Source organism: Bufo bufo, chromosome 3 (genome assembly GCF_905171765.1).
Source record: "Bufo bufo chromosome 3, aBufBuf1.1, whole genome shotgun sequence".
Lineage (NCBI taxonomy): Eukaryota > Metazoa > Chordata > Amphibia > Anura > Bufonidae > Bufo > Bufo bufo.
This window is the reverse complement of record NC_053391.1, coordinates 314,909,318-314,935,115: the sequence shown is the minus strand read 5'-3', so window position 1 is coordinate 314,935,115 and position 25,798 is coordinate 314,909,318. Positions and strand designations below refer to the sequence as shown.

Here is a 25,798-nt window from a genome sequence, read left to right as displayed (position 1 = left end):
AAACTGGATATAATTGTCCAGTTGTCGGTCTCTCCCCACCCAGCAGGCACATTCCAGAGGTGGGGGGCATCCATGGGAGCTTCTGGGCACAGTTTAACTGTATATATATATATATACTTATAGATGCTTGGGGCATATCCATAAATATATATATATATATACATATATCTAAAACAGGGGGTCTGAATGGGAAGCAATAAGCCCACCTACAATATATTATATACATAGAGATGTATGCTGACAAGGGGGCATACATACATCTCTATGTATACACCTACCACCTGGACTGGCCCATGCAAAAGGGGCAATATATTTATGCATATATGTAAGGGCAAATATACATATATATTTAAATCCAACACTTCCCTAAACAGAGTCTATATTTAAACTTTCACATGAAGCTGGTAAATTCTTTAAATTATGAAGTATTGGAGATCAACATTATGGTGGTAAGGGTAAGTAACATTTTAATAGCATTGATTTAATAATGCAGAATTATTATTACCTATATCAACATTATTTGATGTAGGGGATGGCGCGCCTTTTTATGTTTTCCCTGTTGGCCGAGCCCTTGCTTGCTCAGCAGCTTCCCCCTTAAAACTCAGTTGCTGCCCAAAATTATTAGTGAGATGAGCTGCATTCAAATACAGTTGGGTCCAAGTACCCAATGCGGTGGGCGGTGATCGGAACAGAGTGCCTGCTGAAATCATTCAGTAGGCACTCTGTGACAATGCCGAGGGGGGTCCTGCATCAATTCAGACCTGCGGTTTGCAGCGCTTTCGGAAGTTTCTGGGTCAGAAACTTCAAAGTGCAGCTCTCATTGTTATGTGCCGACGGGCTGTGCAGGGGGGGGGCTGCGGCTGGTGCTGCGGGTGGTGCTGGCAGGTGATCATCCGCCCGCCCCCTCTCTCAGGATGGCCGAGCGGTTAGCAGAGTGTCAGCACATTGCTGACACTGCTGACATTGTGCTCACAGATGTCAGCCGTTTAACCCCTTCCATGCCGCAGTTCGTAGGGACCACTGTATGGAAGGGATTAACAGGGAGGGAGCTCCCTCCCTCTCCCATCGGGGGCTGCTGTTCCATTTCAGCCCCCGATTCTTGACAGGATCACAGAAGGAGGGGGCCCCCTCCCTCCCCATCACCTGCTGCTCTGTTGTGGCAGTGGGTGATGGTTACTATGGCAACCGGACGCCTTCACAGGCTTCCGACTTGCCATGGTAAGGCTAAGTCTGATCAGACTTCTGCTAAAGGCAGAAGTCTGATCAGACTAAGTGTAAAGTGAAAATATAGTACAGTACACTATATAGTGTACTGTATTGTATTATACAGACATCATACCCACTAGATCTTCAAGAACCAAGTCGGTCTGGGTAAAAAAAAACTAATTTGAAAAAAGTACAAATAAAAAAACTAATTTATCACTGATTAAAAAAAAATAAAAAATGCACTACACATGTTTGATATCACTGCGTCCATAATGACCTGATCTATGAAACGGTCATGTTACTTTCCCCGCACGTTGAACGCCCCAAAAAAATAAAAACTATGATTAAATTGAAATTTTGCCCACCTTACTTCCCAAAAAAGGTAATAAAAGTGACCAAAAAAGTTGTATGTAGGCCAAATTGGCACCTCATCCCGCAAAAAAATAGTCTCTACATGAGGCAATCGCCCAAAAATAAAAATAAATGGCTCTCAGACTATGGAGACACTAAAACATGATTTTCCTTTTTTCGAAAATGCTGTTATTGTGTTAAAGTAAAATAAATAAAAAAAACTATACATATTAGGCATCATCGCATCTGTAAGAACCTGCTCTATAAAAATATCACATGACCTAACCCCTCAGGTAAATACCGTAAAAAAATGTATTGAAATTAGTGTAAAAAAAATTTTTTGTCACCTTACATCACAAAAAGTGTAATTGCAAGCGATCAAAAAGTTATATGCCTCCCAAAATAGTACCAATCAAACCGCCATCTCATCCCGCAAAAAATGAGTCCCTACATAGGACAATCGCCCAAAAAAATAAAGAAATATGGCTCTCAGACTATGGAGACATTAAAACATGATTTTTTTTTGTTTCAAAAATGATATTATTGTGTAAAACTTAAATAAATAAAAAAACTATATATTTTAGGTATCGCCGCATCTGTAAGAACCAGCTCTATAAAAATATCACATGACCTAACCCCTCAGGTAAATACCGTAAAAAAAATGTATTAAAAAAATTTGTGTCAAAAGCCATTTTTGTCACCTTGCATCACAAAAAGTGTAATAGCAAGCGACCAAAATGTCATATGCACCCCAAGATAGTGCCAATCAAACCGACATCTGACCCCGCAAAAAATGAGCCCCTACATAAGACAGTCGCCCAAAAAATTAAAAAAATATGGCTTTCAGAAAAATGCTTTATTATGTAAAACTGAAACAAAAACCCCATATTTGGTATTGTCACATCCGTAACAACCTGCTCTATAGAAATAGCACACGACCTAGCCTGTCAGATCAACGATGTAAATAACAAAAAATAAAAACTGTCCCAAAACAGCTTTTTTTTTTTTGCAAATTCTCAATTTTAATCCATTTTTCCAGTAACAAGGGTTAACAGCCAAACAAAACTCAATTTTTATTGCCCTGATTCTGTAGTTTGCAGAAACACCCCATATGTGGTTTTAAACTGCTGTATGGCCAAACGCCAGGGCACAGAGGGAAGGGAAAGCCATATGCTTTTTGGAAGGCATATTTTGCTGGACTGGTGACACCATGTCCCATTTGAAGCCTCCCTGATGTACCCCTAGAGTAGAAACTCCAAAAAAGTGACTCCATCTAAGAAACTACACCCCTCAAGGTATTCAAAACTGATTTTACAAACTTTGTTAACCCTTTAGGTGTTCCACAAGAGTTATTGGCAAATGGAGATAAAATTTCAGAATTTAATTTTTTTTTACCTTGCCTCAAAAAAAGTGCAATACAGGGAGTGCAGAATTATTAGGCAAGTTGTATTTTTGAGGATTAATTTTATTATTGAACAACAACCATGTTCTCAATGAACCCAAAAAACTCATTAATATCAAAGCTGAATATTTTTGGAAGTAGTTTTTAGTTTGTTTTTAGTTTTAGCTATTTTAGGGGGATATCTGTGTGTGCAGGTGACTATTACTGTGCATAATTATTAGGCAACTTAACAAAAAACAAATATATACCCATTTCAATTATTTATTTTTACCAGTGAAACCAATATAACATCTCAACATTCACAAATATACATTTCTGACATTCAAAAACAAAACAAAAACAAATCAGTGACCAATATAGCCACCTTTCTTTGCAAGGACACTCAAAAGCCTGCCATCCATGGATTCTGTCAGTGTTTTGATCTGTTCACCATCAACATTGCGTGCAGCAGCAACCACAGTCTCCCAGACACTGTTCAGAGAGGTGTACTGTTTTCCCTCCTTGTAAATCTCACATTTGATGATGGACCACAGGTTCTCAATGGGGTTCAGATCAGGTGAACAAGGAGGCCATGTCATTAGATTTTCTTCTTTTATACCCTTTCTTGCCAGCCACGCTGTGGAGTACTTGGACGCGTGTGATGGAGCATTGTCCTGCATGAAAATCATGTTTTTCTTGAAGGATGCAGACTTCTTCCTGTACCACTGCTTGAAGAAGGTGTCTTCCAGAAACTGGCAGTAGGACTGGGAGTTGAGCTTGACTCCATCCTCAACCCGAAAAGGCCCCACAAGCTCATCTTTGATGATACCAGCCCAAACCAGTACTCCACCTCCACCTTGCTGGCGTCTGAGTCGGACTGGAGCTCTCTGCCCTTTACCAATCCAGCCACGGGCCCATCCATCTGGCCCATCAAGACTCACTCTCATTTCATCAGTCCATAAAACCTTAGAAAAATCAGTCTTGAGATATTTCTTGGCCCAGTCTTGATGTTTCAGCTTGTGTGTCTTGTTCAGTGGTGGTCGTCTTTCAGCCTTTCTTACCTTGGCCATGTCTCTGAGTATTGCACACCTTGTGCTTTTGGGCACTCCAGTGATGTTGCAGCTCTGAAATATGGCCAAACTGGTGGCAAGTGGCATCTTGGCAGCTGCACGCTTGACTTTTCTCAGTTCATGGGCAGTTATTTTGCGCCTTGGTTTTTCCACACGCTTCTTGCGACCCTGTTGACTATTTTGAATGAAACGCTTGATTGTTCGATGATCACGCTTCAGAAGCTTTGCAATTTTAAGAGTGCTGCATCCCTCTGCAAGATATCTCACTATTTTTGACTTTTCTGAGCCTGTCAAGTCCTTCTTTTGACCCATTTTGCCAAAGGAAAGGAAGTTGCCTAATAATTATGCACACCTTATATAGGGTGTTGATGTCATTAGACCACACCCCTTCTCATTACAGAGATGCACATCACCTAATATGCTTAATTGGTAGTAGGCTTTCGAGCCTATACAGCTTGGAGTAAGACAACATGCATAAAGAGGATGATGTGGTCAAAATACTCATTTGCCTAATAATTCTGTACAGGGTGTATAGAGCAACCATAAATCATATTTACCCTAAAATAGTACCAACAAAACTGCTACCTTATCCTGTAGTTTCCAAAATGGGGTCACTTTTTTGGAGTTTCTACTGTAGGGGTGCATCAGGGGGGCTTCAAATGGGACATGGTGTAAGTAAACCAGTCCAGCAAAATCTGCCTTCCAATAACCATATGGCGTTCCCTTCCTTCTGTGCCCTGCTGTGTGCCCGTACAGCAGTTTACGACCACATATAGGGTGTTTCTGCAAACAAAAGAATCAGGGCAATAAATATTGAGTTTTGTTTGGCTGTTAACCCTTGCTTTGTTACTGGAAAAAATTTATAAAAATGGAAAATCTGCCCAAAAATGTTAATTGTGAAATTTTATCTCCATTTGCCATTAACTCTTGTGGAACACCTAAAGGGTTAACAAAGTCTGTAAAATCAGTTTTGAAGACCTTGACGGGTGTACTATCTAGAATGGGGTAATTTTTGGGTGGTTTCTATTATGTAAGCCTCACAAAGTGACTTCAGACCTGAACTGGTCCTTAAAAAGTGGGTTTTGGAAAATTTCTGAAAAATTTTAAGATTTTCTTCTAAACTTCTAAGCCTTGTAACGTCCCCAAAGAATAAAATGGCATTCCCAAAATGATCCAAACATGAAGTAGACACATGGGGAATGTAAATAAATAACTATTTTTGGAGGTATTACTATGTACAGTCCTGATCAAAAGTTTAAGACCACTTGAAAAATGGCAAAAAATTATATTTTACATTGTTGGATCTTAACAAGGTTCCAAATAGAGCTTCAACATGCAACAAGAAGAAATGAGAGTGAGACAAAACATTTTTTGAGCATTCAATTAATTGAAAAAAACGATTAAACTGAAACAGGCTGTTTTTCAGCTGATCAAAATTTTAGGACCACATGCCTTTAAAAGGCCAAATATGTGCAAAGATGTGGATTCATTGTCATTTTCTGTCAGGTAGTCACACGTTGTGATGGCAAAGGCAAAAAAACTCTCTCTTTTTTAACGTGGTCGGGTTGTTGAACTGCATAAGGAGGGTCTCTCACAGCGCACCATCGCTGCTGAGGTGGGACGCAGTAAGACAGTCATTTGGAATTTCTTAAATGATCCTAAAGGGTTATGGAACAAAAAAGTCAAGTGGAAGACCCCAAAAAATTTCACCAGCACTGAGTCGGAGAATCCAATTGGCTGTCCGTCAAGACATTGGACGATCCTCCAATTAGATAATCCACGGCACACCAATATTTTTTTGCTTGCAAATTTATTGTGTACAAATAATATATAAATGTCAATATATGACTTATCGCGCCATTGCCAAAGTATACACATAGAATAATTAGGCCATAATATGTCCCAACGTTTCGGTCTTAATTAGACCTTTCTCAAGGGATCTGAGGCCATGATGCAAGGGACACTTAACTGGAGGCGCTTCCAGTTTAGCGTCCCTTGCATCATGGCCTCAGATCCCTTGAGAAAGGTCTAATTAAGACCGAAACGTTGGGACATATTATGGCCTAATTATTCTATGTGTATACTTTGGCAATGGCGCGATAAGTCATATATTGACATTTATATATTATTTGTACACATTAAATTTGCAAGCAAAAAAAATATTGGTGTGACGTGGATTATCTAATTGAATTACCTGACTGAAGTCCTCCACGAGCACCCTCCTGTCTCAGGGTGTGCGGACCTCACCAGGGGCGGATTAAGTGCATGATAGGCCCGGGGCTGTCTAACCAACTTGGGCCCCCCCCCCCCCCCCCTCCATTTTAGTTTAGTTTTTTTTTTTTTTGTATGAAGAGGCTGCGGTGCTTCATGAGCGCCACAGTCTCTTCTTAGGCCATATGACATCTTCAGACAAAAAAAAAATACCCCAGATTGGGTCCTAAACTGAAAAATTTGGTCACCAAATTTAAAATACATATAATTATAATAAAAAAGACATGGAGGAGAATACAGCACCACATACCTGTTACATCCAGTGACATCTCCTGTCATGTAGACCTTCTCTTTCCTCTTCTCGTCCATTTGACCCAGACCACCATGGCAAATTCTTTCAGCCGCATCTCGTCTCTACAGTTTGTAGCACAGACACGTTAGATTTCTCAATTCCTCCTCATCCTGGTGTCCCCACAGTGTCATCCTGCTGCCACCCCCAATACTTTGCCCGTTGTGCCCCCCCAATGCCCCAGGTACTATATTGCTGAAAAAATAGTGACCCTAATAGACATAATTGGAGTAATTTATCAAACTGGTGTAAAGTAGAACTGGATTTCCAAAAGAGCTGTCAAATATGAAAGGTGGAATCTGATTGGTTGCTATGGGCAACTAAGTCAGTTCTACTTTACACCAGTTTGATAAATTACCCCAAATGTCCCTATAGTGTCCACAGCAGCTATAATGTCCCCTAGAGACCCCCAGTAATAATAACACCCTCTATTGTGCTCCAGGTAATAATCCCTGTATAGTGTCCCCAAAAAAAATAGATTTGCCCCTACAGTGCCTCCCCAATAGCAACGCCCCCATATAGTAATTTCCACCACACTGCCCCCACATAGTAATTTCCCCCCACACAGTAATTTCCCCCCACACAGTAATTTCCCCCAAACTGCCCCCATATAGTACTTTGTCCCCACACAGTAATTTGCCCCACACTGCCCCCACATAGTAATTTCCCCCACATAGTAATTTGCCCCCACATAGTAATTTGCACCCACACTGCCCCCACATAGTAATTTCCACCACACTGCCCCCACATAGAAATTACCCCCACACAATAGTTTCCCCCCACACTGCCCCCACATAGTAATTTGCCCCTACATAGTAATTTGCCCCCACTCCACTACACTGCCCCCACATAGAAATTACCCGACACTGCCCCCACACAATAGTTTCCCCCACATAGTAATTTGTCCCCACATAGCAATTTCCCCACACTGCCCCCCACATAGAAATTACCCCACACTGCCCCCCACATAGCAATTTCCCCCACACTGTCCCCACGCAATAGTTTCCCCCACATAGTAGTCCCTCCCATAATAGTTTGGCCCCACACAGCCCCATATAGTAATTTGCCCCCTCACTGCCCCCACATAATAATTACCCCACACAATAGTTTCCACCACACTGCCCCCATATAGTAATTTTCCCTCACATAGTAGTCCCTCGCATAATAATTTGCCCCCACACTGCCCTCACATAGTAATTTGCCCCCACACTGCCCCCACATAGTAATTTGCCCCCACACTGCCCCATATAGTAATTTGCCCCCACATAGTAATTTGCCCCCACACTGCCCCATATAGTAATTTGCCCCCACATAGTAGTCCGGCTCCCATAATAATTTGTCCCCACATAGTAGTCCCTCCCATAAAAATTTAGCCCCACACAGCCCCACATTCCCCCTCCCATGTACTCGAGGTCCCTTCCCTAATATGTCCTCCTCTGTGTCTCGTCCCCCACATGTCCCCCAAAGTAGGCACATGAAATAAAAAAATGAAAATTGGAAAAAAAAATGAAAAGCTAAATACTTACCGTCCAGGGCCAGGCACTTGATCGCAGATGAAGGCGGGATGAGGCAGGCACACGTCAATGTGCTGTGTCCCGGCACAGGCGCGTGATGACGTCATCACGCACGCCTGCGCCGGGATTTCACTACCGCATAGGCCTCAGGCCTACTAGGCCTGAAGCCTATGGCGGTGATAGGCGACGGGACAGGGAGCTATGCGCAGGGCCGGACTGGGGATAAAAACCAGCCCTGGAAAAAGTTGCATACCAGCCCCACAGCATTGTGTCCTTATTTACTTGTTTATAAAAGGCGAAAGCATTCATTTTAAAACACGTCTGTAAACACAAATATGAATTTTGCCCCACAATAGCTCTTTTGTAGAACCCCCATTGTTTATATTATCACAGTAGACCAGCTTTTCCCAAACAGGATGCGATAACGATATGCGATGCGATATTTTAAGGGAATTGTGGTAGAGGTCTATTTGCAGTGTTATGGGGGATCTGTGGATGGCGCTGTTATAGGGGATCTGTGGATGACACTGTTATGGAGGGGATCTGTGGATGACACTGTTATGGAGGGGATCTATGGATGACACTGTTATGGAGGGGATCTATGGATGACACTGTTATGGAGGGGATCTGTGGATGGCACTGTTATGGAGGGGATCTATGGATGGCACTGTTATCGAGGGGATCTGTGGATGACACTGTTATGGAGGGGATCTATGGATGGCACTGTTATGGAGGGGATCTGTGGATGGCACTGTTATGGGGGATCTGTGGATGGCACTGTTATGGGGGATCTGTGGATGGCACTGTTATGGAGGGGATCTGTGGATGACACTGTTATGGAGGGGATCTGTGGATGACACTGTTATGGAGGGGATCTGTGGATGGCACTGTTATGGAGGGGATCTGTGGATGGCACTGTTATGGGGGATCTGTGGATGGCACTGTTATGGGGGATCTGTGGATGGCACTGTTATGGGGGATCTGTGGATGGCACTGTTATGGGGGACCTATGGATGATGCATGGGGGATGACACATAGGGCCATGAGGGGGGCCTGCATAAGATGCTATATGTGTGAATGACACACATATAGCATATTATGCTGGCCCCTCTCATGGCCCTATGTGTCACAGCATTACTTTATTAATGTCCCCTCATGTGTCCTAAACCACGCACATAACTGTCTTTGTATGCAAAGTCTTTCTTTACTGCTGAAACAATCGCTCTCCTATTGAAACTCATATTGATATTGAAAATCACCAGCCTCTCTGTATTCAGCCTCCTACCTGACACACAGCCCTGAACAGCCGGATGACAGCTCTGCACAAGCAGCAGCTACCAGGCTAAAGGACCTTCCGTGATGTCATGATCATGTGATCAGTCACATGTGTGGGAGGAGTCAGGCTCCGGGCAATGTCTGTGCTGGAGCCTGCTGTTGGGGGCGGGGCCGGGGGATGGGCTCCTCTCTCTGTCAGTCACTCTGTGTAATATACTACACCAGCCAAGGAGCCTCCTCACTGTCGGCACGGCCGGCAGTATGTGGGCGTTTGGGTCGGCGCTGGGCCCCCCAGCAGTGCTGGGCCCGGGGCTGCAGACCCGAACGTCCCTATTGTAATCCGCCACTGGACCTCATAATCCTCCTCACTGGACAATCCTCGACCCAAATTAAGGCCCTTACTGGTGCTGACTGCAGCCCCATAACCATCAGACGGCATCTTAGACTGAAGGGCTTCAAAAACAAAAAACGTCTTCAAAGACCTCGTCTCCTTGAACGCCACAGAACTGCTTGTTTGGACTTTGCAAGAGAGCACCAAACATGGGACATTCAAAGGTGGAAGAAAGTTTTATTCTCTGATGAGAAAAAATTTAACCTTGATGGTCCTGATGGTTTCCAACGTTACTGGCATGACAAGCAGATCCCACCTGAGATGTTTTTTACGCGCCAAAGTGGAGGGGGCGCCATAATGGTCTGGGGTGCTTTTTCCTTCAGTGGAACAATGGAGCTTCCGGAAGTGCAGGGGCGTTAAACGGCCGCTGGCTATGTCCAGATGTTGCAGAGAGCATTCCTCATGACTGAGGGCCCTCGTCTGTGTGGTAACGACTGGGTTTTTCAACAGGACAATGCTACAGTACACAATGCCCGCAGGACAAGGGACTTCTTCCAGGAGAATAACATCACTCTTTTGGCCCATCCTGCGTGTTCCCCTGATCTAAATCCAATTGAGAACCTTTGGGGATGGATGGCAAGGGAAGTTTACACAAATGGACAACAGTTCCAGACAGTAGATGGCCTTCGTGCGGCCGTCTTCACCACTTGGAGAAATGTTCCCACTCACTTCATGGAAACGCTTGCATCAAGCATGCCGAAACAAATTTTTGAAGTGATAAACAATAACGGCGGAGCTACTCATTACTGAGTTCATATTTGGAAGTTGGATTTATGTTTTGGGGGGGGTTCAGTTTTTTTTTGGAGGTGTGTTGCATGTTGAAGCTCTACTTGGAACCTTGTGAATTTTTTTGACTCCATTTTACCAGTGTCATGAAGTGCAATATGTGACGAAAAAACAATCTCAGAATGGCCTGAATAAGTAAAAGCATTTTAAAGTTATTCACACATAAAGTGACACTGGTCAGATTTGCAAAAAATGGCCTGGTCCTTAAGGTGAAAATGAGCCCGGTCCTTAAGGGGTTAAGAGGCGTGTGCCTCTTAATAAATCGCCATATCAGATGCAAGCAAAAAGAGATTGATAAATGTCCTCCATAGATGACAATGGCAAGTGGGTTTTTTCTCCTGGATCTTTGGAACCCAATATGATATAAGAGTCTGGGCCCACCAGAGGATCCTCTGGTACTCTGGTGGGCCAGTCCAACCCTGGTGTTTACTGCTTGTACACGAAAAAATTGGTCCAAAATATAACATTCCTAATACAGTGCACAATACAGCTCTGAATTGAACATTGAATTGTAGCCTGACATGAAGCCTAAAACAGAAGATTTAAAATTTTAATCTAGTTGGCACTTTGAATCAATTACATCTTCAGATATATTTTCATATATATGTGTAAATAATATTACCAGCCAATTTAATATTCTTTGCTATTTTGGTTTATTGCCTCTTTAAACTGTGCTATGAAAAGAACATATCATGTTTATACACAATGAGTGGTTACCAAACAACAATAGAAAGATAGCTGTTTTTGTACCACATACCCATTTATTTAGAAAAGGCCAGTGATTCACAAACTTCTGACCCTAGGATTTCTATAGTGTCTACACCTTTTTATTACACATGTAGAGTGCACGTTCACTATTCCTCCCACTTACCTTTATTTGATTTAGTAACTGCCATAACCATAATGGGAACCCCGATAACAGATGATAAAATCCAGATGCATACATTTATAGCTTTTGCCTTAGATGGGGTTCGGAAGTCCAGGGCACGCACAGGGTGGCAGACGGCAACATATCGATCCACGCTCATCATGGTTAAGGTAAAAATACTGGTGAACATGTTGTAGTAGTCTATTGACAGAACAATTTTGCAGAGTATTTCTCCAAATGGCCACGTCTCCATAAGGTATTTGGCACTCTGGAAAGGTAAGGTACTGGTAGCTAGGGCATCTGCCAATGCCAGATTGAAGATATAAATGTTGGTTGCTGTCTTCATTTTGGTGTATCTACAAAATAGAAGCCGGTCGGGCATGTGAGTAAAATGTGAGCTTTCTACCACATGTAATTGAATATTACATATTATACTTGTTCTGATGATGGTTTAGGTAAGTGAAACGGTTATACTAAGAAATGTACAAAATAACCAGCAGAGATTTAATTGAGACTACTTCAGCCCTAATGCAAATTACGCACATTTATTGTACTGCTGTCCTCCTATTTACCGAAGAGGCTTTATGTCTCCTCAAGTATGAATGTATCCTATGATCCAGCAATAGTTGTACCACTGATTGCTAGGTAGCTACCTTCTGTGTTGCAGAATACACGACTTCAAATATTCTATGTCACTATTGAAATTGAGCATTAATATTTACATATAAATAATACTTATTACATATAATATAATAATACATATAATATTCACAAATACAAAGAACAATCTGGTTCCACCCATCCAAACCAAAGACACCTATGCCGCATGTCAAATAACAAAATCAACAGAATTTGAATAGTCTTGAAGAGTCTTTAAAACTAAATTCTACTTATTCTCTAAATGATCAAATAATCAATATCTCTGCTAAACAAAGCATTCTATGCCATGAGCTCCAAAGAAGGTATAAACCAATAGAGCCCAAAATATTCTTAGTGTGGTTTTGCTATTTTTGGTATTCCAGATCTCTATTAATTTCTGGCCGTATTGTCCTCAGTAGAAGGATTGCCCAAAAACTCCATAAGAATAAACACTGGCTAGCAGCACTCTCCACACAATAGCTGAATCACTACAAGGGTGCAAATTCACCCCTCCAGGGAACACTACTGATATACATAGAAGAAAAAAAAATAGAGTGATAGCATCCAAAAAGTAGTTTAAGAAGGTCTTCTTCATTTATGACATATTGCACAAGGGACACGCACACTGACATCACTGACCATCTACCCAGAAAACCATAGACCATCTGGGAACATAATGAATGCATCCACTATCCTTTATTAAAGGGGTTTTCCAGGAATTAAAAAAATGAAAATACTTAAATATTATTTTATAATAAATATATTCACAAATACCTTTTAATTACTTAGAATGGCTTGTTTTTTCTAGGGAGCAATCATAGGAGAAATAAAATGGCCGCCGTCCTATCAGTACACACAAAACCTGTCCTAATCACACAGGAGGACAAGTTACTTCACCACAATGAGCCATAGTGCTGCCTCATCCTTCACTCTGCTCTGCTTGTCAGGAATCCTGAACAGAGGTCAATCTCTGTGGGAATGGAGATGATGAGGAGACATGAGAGGAAGGTGAGGTGTGGCTAATGAGCAGCAGCACTTGTTTATGGTCTCCATTACCACAGCAACACATTACCACAGCCTGTCCTGTCCGTCCTCTCTGTACTTCATGTCTCCTCGTGAACCAAATTCCCCAGAGATTCAGCTAAAGTTTTTATCATCTGTATTCAGGATCATAATTCCTGACAAGTAGAGAGGAGGAGGAGGATGAGGCAGCTGTAAAGTAACTTGTCCTTATGTTGTGATCAGGACAGGTTTTGTGTGTACTAATAGGACAGCGGCCATTTTGTTTCCCCTGATGATTTCTCCCCAGACAAAACAAGCCTTTATAAATAATGAAAGATATTTGAGAATATGTTTATAATAAAGTAATATTTAAGTATTTTCATTTTCTCATTTCCCGGAGAACCCCTTTAACTTACAGGAAAAACTGTCTAAAAACAGTGTGTGAGAGCTTGGTGGTTTTATGCAACAGGTAAAATCCATAAAAAAAAGGAAATTCCAGCTCACCATATATTCCCCGCTCACGGAATGAACCGGACAGATCATCCAAGTTTATCAAAAGGAGAAGAGAAGTTCCAGCACCATCTGATTATTGCTTCATCTTTATTTGATTTTTTGGTTACAAATTACATCTTGTGGACATCACCTCCCACCACTACAGGTTGACATGTTTCGAACCAAAGCGTTCTTAATCGTAACCTTGTGTAGTGTCCGGTCTCAGGAATAAAATAGATGCCACCCTCCAATAGGAAAAGAGAGGGGAAGAACAAAAGTGAAAGAGGGGAAGGGGGAGAAAAGGAAGAAAAACCATAAGGGGGGAAGGGTGAATATCCACCTCAGGCCGGACACTTCACAATCAATCACCTGTCACATCTAGATAACTTTAACTTACTTTAAAACACAAAAGAAAAAATGAACACTGTCATCTTGCTAAGAATGACTAGATAAAATCCATAAGTTTCATAATATTATAGGTCTTGCATAAACAAGTAAAAATGGAAACAGAAACTTCTGTGTTGGACATATTATCTAGATAAGAAAACGCATTGTGTGAATATACACTACATGTGTATATCAGAAAAAACTGTTAAAATCCAGGAGATAAAATCCCCATTACAAACTGAGATGTTCTCTCTTATTCGATGTGACTAAATAATGGCTTGTTTTTGAATTATTAACCCATATTATATTTTATTTTAAATAAATCCATTTTGTTTCTGACCATTTAGTTATATTATTACTGTTGGAATTATGCAGTTATATTTGTATTCAGATGTAACTCCTAAACACATCTGTCATGGGTAAAGGTACATCAACTCTTTTTTCAGATTGAGTGCCGATGAATACCGAGTATTCAATCTGAAAATCCAGTAAGCCTCCCGTAACAAGATTTTTTTTCTTCATGCTACCACCCCTAGGCAAAGCTCTCACTTTCTTAATGGCATATGTGCAAAAGATATCCAGGCTCCTATTATGCTCATTTAGGAAATGGTTTGCTGCACTAGATATGCCTGTTGTCTGGGGATTGGAAACATAATTAAGATGCTCCCGTAGTCTGGTTTTAAATCGTCTGCTAGTACTGCCCACATACATAACATCACAAGTTGTACATTTGATCACATAAATAACCCCCATACTATTACATTTAATATAACTTTTTATTGGGAAAATATCAGTGTGTGTGGCATTATGAAATTATGTGGTTGGATAAACATATTTGCATGTTTTGCAGGGGTATCCTCCACATTTGGTAAACCCAAATATTTCCTCCATGTACCTTTTGGGTATGTTAGATGTACGTGCAAATAGCGATGGAGATAGAGTTGGCTATAGTACAGGGTCTTCTTGACACGATCCTACATCCATTTTTCAAGATGTCATATAGGATATTATCATCATATAAAATTGGAAGACATTTCTTTATTACTTGTTGTATCAAAGAAAACTGAGGAGACTAAAGACGAGCATAGTTTTTTTTCGTATTTCCCGTTGTTTTATACATTGTATTTTTCTTTTCGAATCTAAAAAGAAGCTCTGTTCTTTTTTTTGTTTTTAGCTATGTTTAGAGCTTTAGTTAACATCCACTTCGCATATCCTCTTTGTATCAAACGCGCCCAAATTAATTGGCATTCTTTGTAAAATGCCATATTAGTGTCACAATTTCTTCTCCCACTGGAATAGATTTTATTGTATGCATTGGGTGGTGATTATTGGCTTTTAGTATAGTATTTCCTGAGACATCTTTGCGAAAAATCTCCGTACAGATAATCTGGTCTGGAATTCCTGTCAGCTTTAAATCTAAGAATCTGTATGGGAAGTAAATTTGAGATTATCATTAACATAGTCCATGAAATCCGGTATGGCAGATACATCGCCACCCCAAATAAGGAGCAAATCGTCGATGTATCTGCCATACCAGACTATCGCATCGGAGAATGGGTTATCCTCCGAGAACACAAAGCGTTCCTCTCAGTAAGCCATAGTTATATTTGCAAGAGATGGTGAAAATTTGGCTCCCATTGAAACTCCCTTGGTTTGCACATAAAACTTATTATCAAAACTAAAATAGTTGTCTGTCATGAGAAAGGTAGTCACCTCCAAGATATAGTCTATAAATTCCATTGAATGACTGCTATATCTATGGAGGTGATATTCTAGTGCCAAAATCGCTACATTGTGGGGGATGGAAGGATATAATGAGACTACATCCATAGTTAACCAAGTGTACTCTGTACTTCATGGTTTCTCAAAGACAGCCCTCAGTACATCAGACGTATTTTTAATGTATCCTGGTAGTCTTTTGACTAGGGGCTGTAACAAGGCATCTAACCGCTCCACAATTTTTTCAAAGAGGGACCCAGTTCCTGAAACTATCGGACGTGGGGGGGGGGGGGGGGATTTTTAGTTTTTGTGTATTTTTGGGAGTGCATGTTTGATTGGTGTAATAAGGGTCTCTACATGCAGGACATCAAACTGTTTCTCATTTAAATAACCACAATTTCTACCTTTATCTAGAAGCAATGTATATTCTTTTTAAAATTTCTCTATAGGGTTTCCTTCTAATTTCCTATATGTAAGAGCATCGGACAATAAGTCCATCATTTGCTGGAAATAAACATCTTTATCTAGCACCACAACCGGAACCCCCTTGTCTGCCATTTTTATGATAAGATGTGAGCGCTCTTCTACTTATTTAGTGCTTCCCTTTGTTTTCTAGTGAGGTTGTGATGTTTACACTTATTATAAGACTCAGAATTTTGTATTGCTGTAAGTTCTTTCTCTAGGACTTCCTGAAAAGTGTCCATACTCCGGGTACGTGACCTCAATGGGTAATATTGAGGATTTGTAGTTTTAAATTCCTGGTCTGAGAGATTTGGCGAGAAGCTCTCATTTTCTATTTGTAAATTGATAAGACAAACCAGAGAGCATTGCTCTTGAAATGACAGACCAGTAAAGTCATTATCGACTGATTCCATAACCTCCTTTCTGTTCCCAGCACTATTCAGTGTATCTGAGAAGTGTCTTCTAACAGTCAAATTTCTTACAAATTTATTGACATCAAGAATTGTAGTGAACAGATCAAAATCAGTCGTGGGTACAAAGTTTAAACCTAATGACAAAACATCTATTTGATCTTCTGTTAAAATGACTTGAGATAAATTTATAACATCAAGAAATATTTGTTTGTCCATATCTCCATCTATTTCTTCTAATGTATTGTCGCCATTGCATGAGGTTTTCCTTTGGTACTTCTGGCCTGCTCTCCTCATTCGTTTTTTGAGGGACCTCCTTGTCTTGATTTATTTCTTGATTTTTTGTAATAGGAAGGCTTTGCTTGCTCAATTGACTGTTCATAAGTTTCCATTGAATAATCATCCACTGAATCATGAGAGTCTCTAGTAACCTCAGAGTTTTCATGTTCAGAGGAATTAAAACTCCCTCTCCGGGGTAACTTAGGTTCCATTTTTCCATGCGATTTTTTATTTTTATTTCTCAAAATGGATTTAGGAGTGCGGGGAAGATTCTCACGTCTTCCCCACTCATATATTTGATTGTTACCATAATCGAAAAGATCCCTTTGGAACTTATTCTGTTTCATATTCATTATATAATCTTCAAGATCCTTCACTGAGGCCTTGATTTTTTATATATTTTTTCAAATAAAGACGAAGCAATAATCAGAATACGTGGTGCTGGAACTTCTCTTCTCCTTTTATGCAACAGGGCCTCATTTTCTAAAAAAACTGCCCCTCTCGCCAGGTATATAATTTAAAGGTACATATATAAAAAATTTAGAACATTTTACTGTGCAATAATGACAATTTGTGCATTCTAAACAACTGAATATAGTGTAACAGCGGCTGCTTACCGCCGCTGTCCCCCTGCTTACCGCCGCCGTCCCGCCGTGTTCTGCTGCCAGTGTTTCCTTTTAGCCCTGACCACAGCATGCTTGCTGCTTGTTTTTTTGCAGCATTTCCTTAAGGGCCGGCGCATGTGACTTCCCGTGCTTTATGGGTTGGATCATGTGACCTCGCTGACCAATCCTAGCCCTCCTGCACATATATAAGTGTCTCAGCCCCCTTCCCAGATGCCTCAGTGTCAAGGTCCTTGTGTCCTGTTAAGGTTCCTGATATCTGCTTGTGCTCCTGACTTGTGCCTGTATTCCTGGACTCTGCTACCTGTTTGATCCCTGCCTGCTTGCCTTGACTCTGCTGTTGCCGATCCGGATTGTCGGACCTGTGCCACCTGCCCTGACCTGTTGCCTGTTTGACTTTGCCTCTGCCTCATCCTTCGGTCCTGCACTGTTGCTCCTGGTTATGACTCTGCTGACAATGTCTGTACCTCTGGTACCTCGCTCAGGAACCTCCTGGTCCACCTGGACAAGCTGCCTCGTGTGCCAATCCTCCTTAAGAGGTAGCAACCTGGTGTTCCCCTCGGAAAAGTCTATCCCCACCATCAGGGGTACTGTGAAGATCAAGGGGTTCACTTAGACAACGACCTTAGAGGAAGTAGGACATGTTGCACAGTGGGTTCACACCCACTGGTTTGTGACAATAGTAAGTACAATCTCTATTCATACTATAACCAAGGAAATTCATCTGACTTGTTTTTTTTTTTACTGGTCTGTGTCCCTTTCCTCTTTCTTCCTTCAGCTATGCCTTGTCTCAGTGCTCATAACTGTGTCTAATTGCTCTTCTGGTCAAGGAGTTAAAATTCTCTAGTGCCAAGTGAATTGCCTTGTAAGAATCAATAAAAAACCCTGGAATGTACAGAAAGTTGTACGATGTAATGTAGCAAACACTCGCCTGTAGCTTCACACTGCATTAAATCCCGCAATTATAATTCAGAACTAGTCCTGATTTCTAGGAAAGACTGCAATGATTGTGTCACTGTTGTTTTATAATAATAGCAAATAGACAGTACCTCTTATTCATCATAAATTCAGTAATATATTTCAGCTTGGCATCTTTTCTTAGCATTTTATTTTAAAGTGATTGTGTCATTACAGACATTTCCTTACAGACTTTATCTGGGGGAAAGCTGAGCTGCATCAAGTCAGAAACATAGTAATATCTGACGACCGGAGTGCTTACTCTCCGATCTTGCTTTTGGTAAGGGAGTCCTAAGCAAAGGTTGGTACTCTATGATGTAACCCTAATATATATTATGTATATGAACAGGGGTTTTCAAGATGTTAATACTGATGACCTATCCTCAGGATAGGTCATCAATATCTGATCTGTGGGGGTGCGACACCTGAGACCCCCGCCGATCAGCTGTTCGAGAAGGCACCAGCGCTCCCAGTAGCGTTGTAGCCTTTTCACAGCTTTCCCTAGGCCAGTCAAGACACATTCATCGGTCAAGTAGCCTAGGCGTAGCTCAGCCCCATTGAACTGAATGGGGCTGAGCTATAATACCAAGCACAGCTGCAATACAATTTACAGTGTTGCGCTTGGCAAAATGAGAAAAGGCTGCAGCGCTCACAGGAGCCCTGGTGCTTTCTCAAACAACTGATCGTGGGGATCCCGGGTGTCTGACCCCTATCGATCAGATACTGATGACGTTACCCAGAGGATAGGTCACCAGTATTAAAATCTAAGAAAACCCTTTTAAATGGTCCCTTTGTTACAAAATAATCTCAATCACTTAAGCACTTAGATTTAAAAGTTATGTCTAATCCAAATTTTCTCTGGCCTATGTCAGTTTCTATAAATGCACATTCATCACCACATGCTTGCTGGGTAGAAGGACCTTCCTGATGTGATCTAAAAGTCGTAATGATATTTCCTCCCTGCTACTTCCTCTTCTCTCTCCCCTCATGCTACTGAGGACCTGCAGTTGAATGAGTAGTACCCTAGAGCAGAGGGTACTTGCAAATTGTTTGCTGTTTAATGCTTGTCATGTTATTTAATGTAATTGTATGCTCTGTATACCCGTTATGGTAATGTCTGGAATTGACAGAGTTAATCAATCTGGCACTGGCTCTACAGGAAGCTTGGGTGTGGATCCTGGATCTATCCGTAGCTCAGTTAGAGTTATAGCTGGGAGTCAGCAAAAGAAGAGTAAGGAAGGAACTCCATGTGCTCTATTCCTTACAAAACTAGACTAAAGCTACAAAGACTCACTGATCTCTGGTTGATCTATAGAAAGAAAGAGAGAAGGAGACAAGAAGGTTCAGAAATGTGCATGGCTGAGCATTGGAGTCAGTAAGGTAACCTGCCACTACAGCCATTCAGACCTTACTGCAGTGAGGGGAATACTGTGAAGATACCCTTCACACTTTGACACAAATTAGCCTGTTGTGTCTCTGAAACCTTTATGCCCCAGTTGAGAATTACAAGCATAATTGCAAAAGTGAGATTACCAGCTATAAATTCTGGAGGAAGAGACCTAAGAAAGATAGAGAGGGAAGAGTGCGATAATTTCCATCTTTGCTCAAGTCCATAAAAAAAAAACATCTAGGTAGATTTGAACTGTATATTGTGGCAAATGTGTTTTTTTTTATAGCTGGATATGCTACAATTCACATTTTAAAGAGAGATGTTTATGCTGCTAAATATGGCCTGGTTATTGACTCCTGCACCATACGCCAGCCATTGCACTCTACACCGCCTGCCTTGTACCCATAGCAACATTCAACAGCCAGAGCCTCTACCACTTCCATCCTCTGCTCCCTTTCATTTACAGTTGTATACTAGACAGATTTTTGTATTTAGGGTCCATTCACACGTCCGCAATTTCGGGTCCGAATTGTGGACCCATTCATTTCTATGGGATACGGAATTGCGGACCCGCACTTCTGGGTCCGCATTTCCGTTCCCGAAAAAAAATAGAACATGTCCTATTCTTAGAATAGGCATATTCTATTAGTGCCGGCAATGTGCGGTCCGCAAAATGTGGAACGCACATTGCCGCTGTCCGTGTTTTGCGGATCCGCAAAACACGTTACGGACGTCTGAATGGAGCCTTACTGAGCAGATTTCTGAACATTTACAAACCTAGGGGCTATGAAACTGAAGGCTGTCGGGAGGCAAGAAAATGACACTCCCCCCTATAAGACACTGTATATTGCAAATGGATATAGTGGATGTAATGGATGAAGCAAGAGGACGTACAGTAGTGAATAAACAGAGTAATAGAAATAATTATGTGCAGTGGTAATGGTAGAGGTCAGGAGCTTAGTGACATGAACATGTTTCTCTCTTTTTTTCTCAGTCACATACACACATTATATATATTAATGGGAAATGATCATGAAAGGCTGTATTGGATATGTATCCCATCCCTACCAACAGAAACATGTATGTTTTTCAACCTTTTTTAACCAAAAAAAAAATATCTATATTAAAAAGGATTTTATATTGATTCTTTTTTAAAGCTTGTATTATGGCTAAACATTAGGAGTTATTTTCCAATTTTCTCTTATTTATTGCTGGAGGTGCTATAAATGTACTTCATAAATGTAGATTTAAATTGTCATATGTTTCAATAGAAGATGTAAGGACAGGAAAGTGAAGACGTCACCCAGTTATATCTATATTACAGTATCTAGGTTAGAAGAAAAAGGAGAGATCAACCAATTACACAGAATTATTTCAACATTTTGCAACATGTATTTTTAATATTAATTACTTCTCTTTATTGCATGTTCATTATCTCCCAGCCTCCTACCTTTGTGGCACTTTTATCACCGGATGTTCATGTCTAGCCATTTTAAATATCCTAGGAGAAGACTATGGTCTTTCTGTCATTAACTATAGTGTATATTCCTATGGGGTGGGTATGCTGCGGATTTTCTACCACACAATTACAGGCTGAAAATTAACAGCATTTACAGTAGCAACAAGGTGGATGAGATATTTCCAAATCTCATTCAAATGCTGAAGAAGAAAAAAAAAATCAGCAGAATCCAGATTTTAAATTATGCAGCATGAAATCCACAGCAAATCCACAGCAAAATCTGTGACAAATAGAGATGAGCGAATGGAATCAGACAAAGTGGAATTCGATCCGAATTTCAGGAAAAGTTAGATTCGCAACGAATGCGAATTTCCTTGCGCCTCGTGGTAACGAATCGCAATTTTTCCTAAAATGGCAGCTACACGTGTGAGAACTGAGGACATGGGGCAAGGAACTCTGGGAAGGCGGGATCACCCAGATTGACATGCATGCATGCAGCCAATCAGCAGCTAGCCCTGTGATGTCACAGCCCTATAAATACATCAGCAATTTTAGATTCTGCCATTTTCCAGCGTTTTGAGTGCAGGGACAGATGTGAGAAGGCGCTAGGGACAGCAATAGGAAAAACCTCATTGTGAACAAAGAAACTGAAAAAACGATTTATAAGTGCAGGGAAAGGATAGGAAGGAATCATTTCACAGCATCTTAGTGCAGGGAGAGACGTCAAAAGGCGCTAAGGACAGGGCTAGAAAAGCGATTTACAAGAGCAGGGAAAGATATTTGGGGATCCAAATAGCCATTATACAGCTCTGTCATTCCAGCAATTTGTTCTTGGGGTGCAAGTGCTACGTTGAAAAGCCTTTAGTGGCTTATATCTATGGAAAAAGAAAAATATATACGCAGTTAACTTCTGCAGTTATATAAGGGCTAAAAGCGTTTAGTGGCCTATATTAGTACAGAAAGAAAAATATATACGCACTTCACTGGTGCAGTTATTTGTGTTAAAAGCGTTTAGTGACCTATTTCAGTAGAAAAAGAAAAATATATTCTCAGTTCACTTCTGCAGTTATATAAGTTGAAAGTGTTTAGTGGCTTATTTCAGTACAGAAAGAAAAATATATACGCACTTCACTTGTGCAGTTATTTGTGGTAAAAGCAGAATAAGGGGGCATGGCGGTCGTGTCTTGACCAGCAACCCAACGGTTCTTGATTGGTTAACTCGGTCATCTACTTCATCCCAAGTGACATCAGACACCCAAAGCCAACAGTCGGTGGGTTCATCAGACACAACCCTTAGTTGGCATGGCGCGGGAGCAGGCCCTGTGCCCTCACCTGTCCTCAACCTGCCTCTGTCCGTTTCCGTTTCCTCACCACGAGCATTATATGCTGTACAGTATTATAGGCTGTAGGCTCAGCTCCACTTTTCAGCAAGGAAAAGCTACTAGAGGGCGGTCAGCAGCTACTGCCAGGCCAAGATCTGGAGGAGACATCCACCGTTTCCTCTGGTAGGCGGGCAAGTAGTGATGAGGAGAGTGGCGTGGGAGGTGATGTTGCGAGCGGTCAGGCTCCTGACCCAGAAACAACTGAGGAGGACATCAGTGAAATGCAGACACTACTCAATGATGATGAAGCCGATCGCACTTGGGAGCTTGGTGCAGAAGGGGCTTCAACATCATCAGGAGAAGAAGGTGGCAGCTTGTCTGTGGTATCCTCCTGATGCTGCTGCTCCTGCCATATCCCCACTATGTCACCTTGCCACTCTGTGGTATCCTCCTGATGCTGCTGCTGTCGCTACCTCCAGACTCTGTCATTGTGCCCCTTGGTAGCCTTCTCCTGATGCTGCTGCTACCACCTCCAGACTCTGTCATTGTGCCACTCGGTGGCCTCCTCATACTGCTGTCAACTTCAGACTGTCATTGTGCCACTCGGTGGCCTTCTCCTGATGCTGCCAACTCCTGACTCTGTCATTGCGCCACTCGGTGGCTTCCTCATACTGCTTCCACCTCACCACTATGTCATAGGTTCACTCTGTGGACTTCTCATGCTGTTACCACACTCACCACTTCATGACTGGTCTACTATTTTGGCTTTTGGCCTGGCTGACACCATCATTTATTTGACCTTTCTTCTGATCTGTCAGAAGGAAAAATGAGACGCACAACGGATCCTGTCTGTGTAGCAGGTGTAAGGCCTGTATGGTCCAATCAGATTTGGCTCATGAATTGGTAGCCAAAAGCAGGAGTGGGTACAAAACACAGAATACATGCAAATATTCCATTCACGTGTCATCTCTGTTTTGGATCCACTCCTGTTTTTTTTTGGCATTAGCAATACTGATGGATTATTGAGCAAATGCTGACCGAGTGAAGGCGTATGCTCCACAGACAGGATCCGTTTTTTGTGGGTTATTGTTCTGATGGATCAGATTATGGGCAAATTAATCAGTGACGTCAACACAAACTTACTGCTGACACCCTCTCCACTCTGTCAGGGGGCTCTACTTGTATAAGCATTTAATAGAACAGGTTCTGTTAACATCTATGTGGAATCAGCTGACGACGGTGTAAAAGGAGTGCGCTTCTTCTTGGCGCTAACATCAACCTTTAAGGCTGAGTTCATACTTGAGTTATTTGATCAGTTTTGGCCCCGTGACTGCCCAAATAATTGAAGAGTGCAGTGATTCTAAGAGCGAAGCCTGTCATCTGCATATCATGCTAACTCACAGTATTATTCCACTACCAAAGCAGACTCCCTATGCGTGTTACTGCAAGGCACAGTGTTCTACACCACTATAAAGGATCTCTGCAGCCAGGAAATAGCAGTTTTTTAACGTAATTCACCGCAGATTTATTCAGATCGAACCTAATTTTTCCCAAAAAATTCAGCGAACCAAATTTTTTTAAAATTCGCTCATCTCTAGTGACAAATCTACATGTAACTCATGCAGATTTTGCTGCAGATTTTAGACAAAATTCACAGCCGTTTTTATTACACTGAAATTACTCAAAATGTTGTATACTATATTCCTAAACAAACTTTAGTACCAAGACTGCTTAGCCTGGACTGGACATGTTCACATCTGTGTTGGAGGCTCTGTTTTGGGCCTCAATCACAGAGTCCATCAAAAACAGAGGAGAGAAAATTCCTGCATGCAGCACTATTCTCCGATAAAAAAAAAGCTGGATCCCGAACAGAACCTGAAATGACCCCATTACAGGGAGTGCAGAATTATTAGGCAAGTTGTATTTTTGAGGATTAATTTTATTATTGAACAACAACCATGTTCTCAATGAACCCAAAAAACTCATTAATATCAAAGCTGAATATTTTTGGAAGTAGTTTTTAGTTTGTTTTTAGTTTTAGCTATTTTAGAGGGATATCTGTGTGTGCAGGTGACTATTACTGTGCATAATTATTAGGCAACTTAACAAAAAACCAATATATACCCATTTCAATTATTTATTTTTGCCAGTGAAACCAATATAACATCTCAACATTCACAAATATACATTTCTGACATTCAAAAACAAAACAAAAACAAATCAGTGACCAATATAGCCACCTTTCTTTGCAAGGACACTCAAAAGCCTGCCATCCATGGATTCTGTCAGTGTTTTGATCTGTTCACCATCAACATTGCGTGCAGCAGCAACCACAGCCTCCCAGACACTGTTCAGAGAGGTGTACTGTTTTCCCTCCTTGTAAATCTCACATTTGATGATGGACCACAGGTTCTCAATGGGGTTCAGATCAGGTGAACAAGGAGGCCATGTCATTAGATTTTCTTCTTTTATACCCTTTCTTGCCAGCCACGCTGTGGAGTACTTGGACGCGTGTGATGGAGCATTGTCCTGCATGAAAATCATGTTTTTCTTGAAGGATGCAGACTTCTTCCTGTACCACTGCTTGAAGAAGGTGTCTTCCAGAAACTGGCAGTAGGACTGGGAGTTGAGCTTGACTCCATCCTCAACCCGAAAAGGCCCCACAAGCTCATCTTTGATGATACCAGCCCAAACCAGTACTCCACCTCCACCTTGCTGGCGTCTGAGTCGGACTGGAGCTCTCTGCCCTTTACCAATCCAGCCACGGGCCCATCCATCTGGCCCATCAAGACTCACTCTCATTTCATCAGTCCATAAAACCTTAAAAAAATCAGTCTTCAGATATTTATTGGCCCAGTCTTGACGTTTCAGCTTGTGTGTCTTGTTCAGTGGTGGTCGTCTTTCAGCCTTTCTTACCTTGGCCATGTCTCTGAGTATTGCACACCTTGTGCTTTTGGGCACTCCAGTGATGTTGCAGCTCTGAAATATGGCCAAACTGGTGGCAAGTGGCATCTTGGCAGCTGCACGCTTGACTTTTCTCAGTTAATGGGCAGTTATTTTGCGCCTTGGTTTTTCCACACGCTTCTTGCGACCCTGTTGACTATTTTGAATGAAACGCTTGATTGTTCGATGATCACGCTTCAGAAGCTTTGCAATTTTAAGAGTGCTGCATCCCTCTGCAAGATATCTCACTATTTTTGACTTTTCTGAGCCTGTCAAGTCCTACTTTTGACCCATTTTGCCAAAGGAAAGGAA

At 41.5% G+C, this 25,798-nt stretch overlaps 1 protein-coding gene across 1 annotated transcript in view; it reads right to left on the bottom strand.

Annotated features, from left to right (window-relative positions):
* OPRD1 (opioid receptor delta 1) overlaps positions 1-25,798 on the bottom strand; it is an 80,680-nt gene that overhangs the window by 4,938 nt on the left and 49,944 nt on the right. Inside the window, exon 2 of the mRNA XM_040424302.1 lies at positions 11,406-11,758. Coding sequence (XP_040280236.1) covers positions 11,406-11,758 — 353 coding nt within the window. The remainder of the gene's footprint in view (positions 1-11,405; positions 11,759-25,798) is intronic.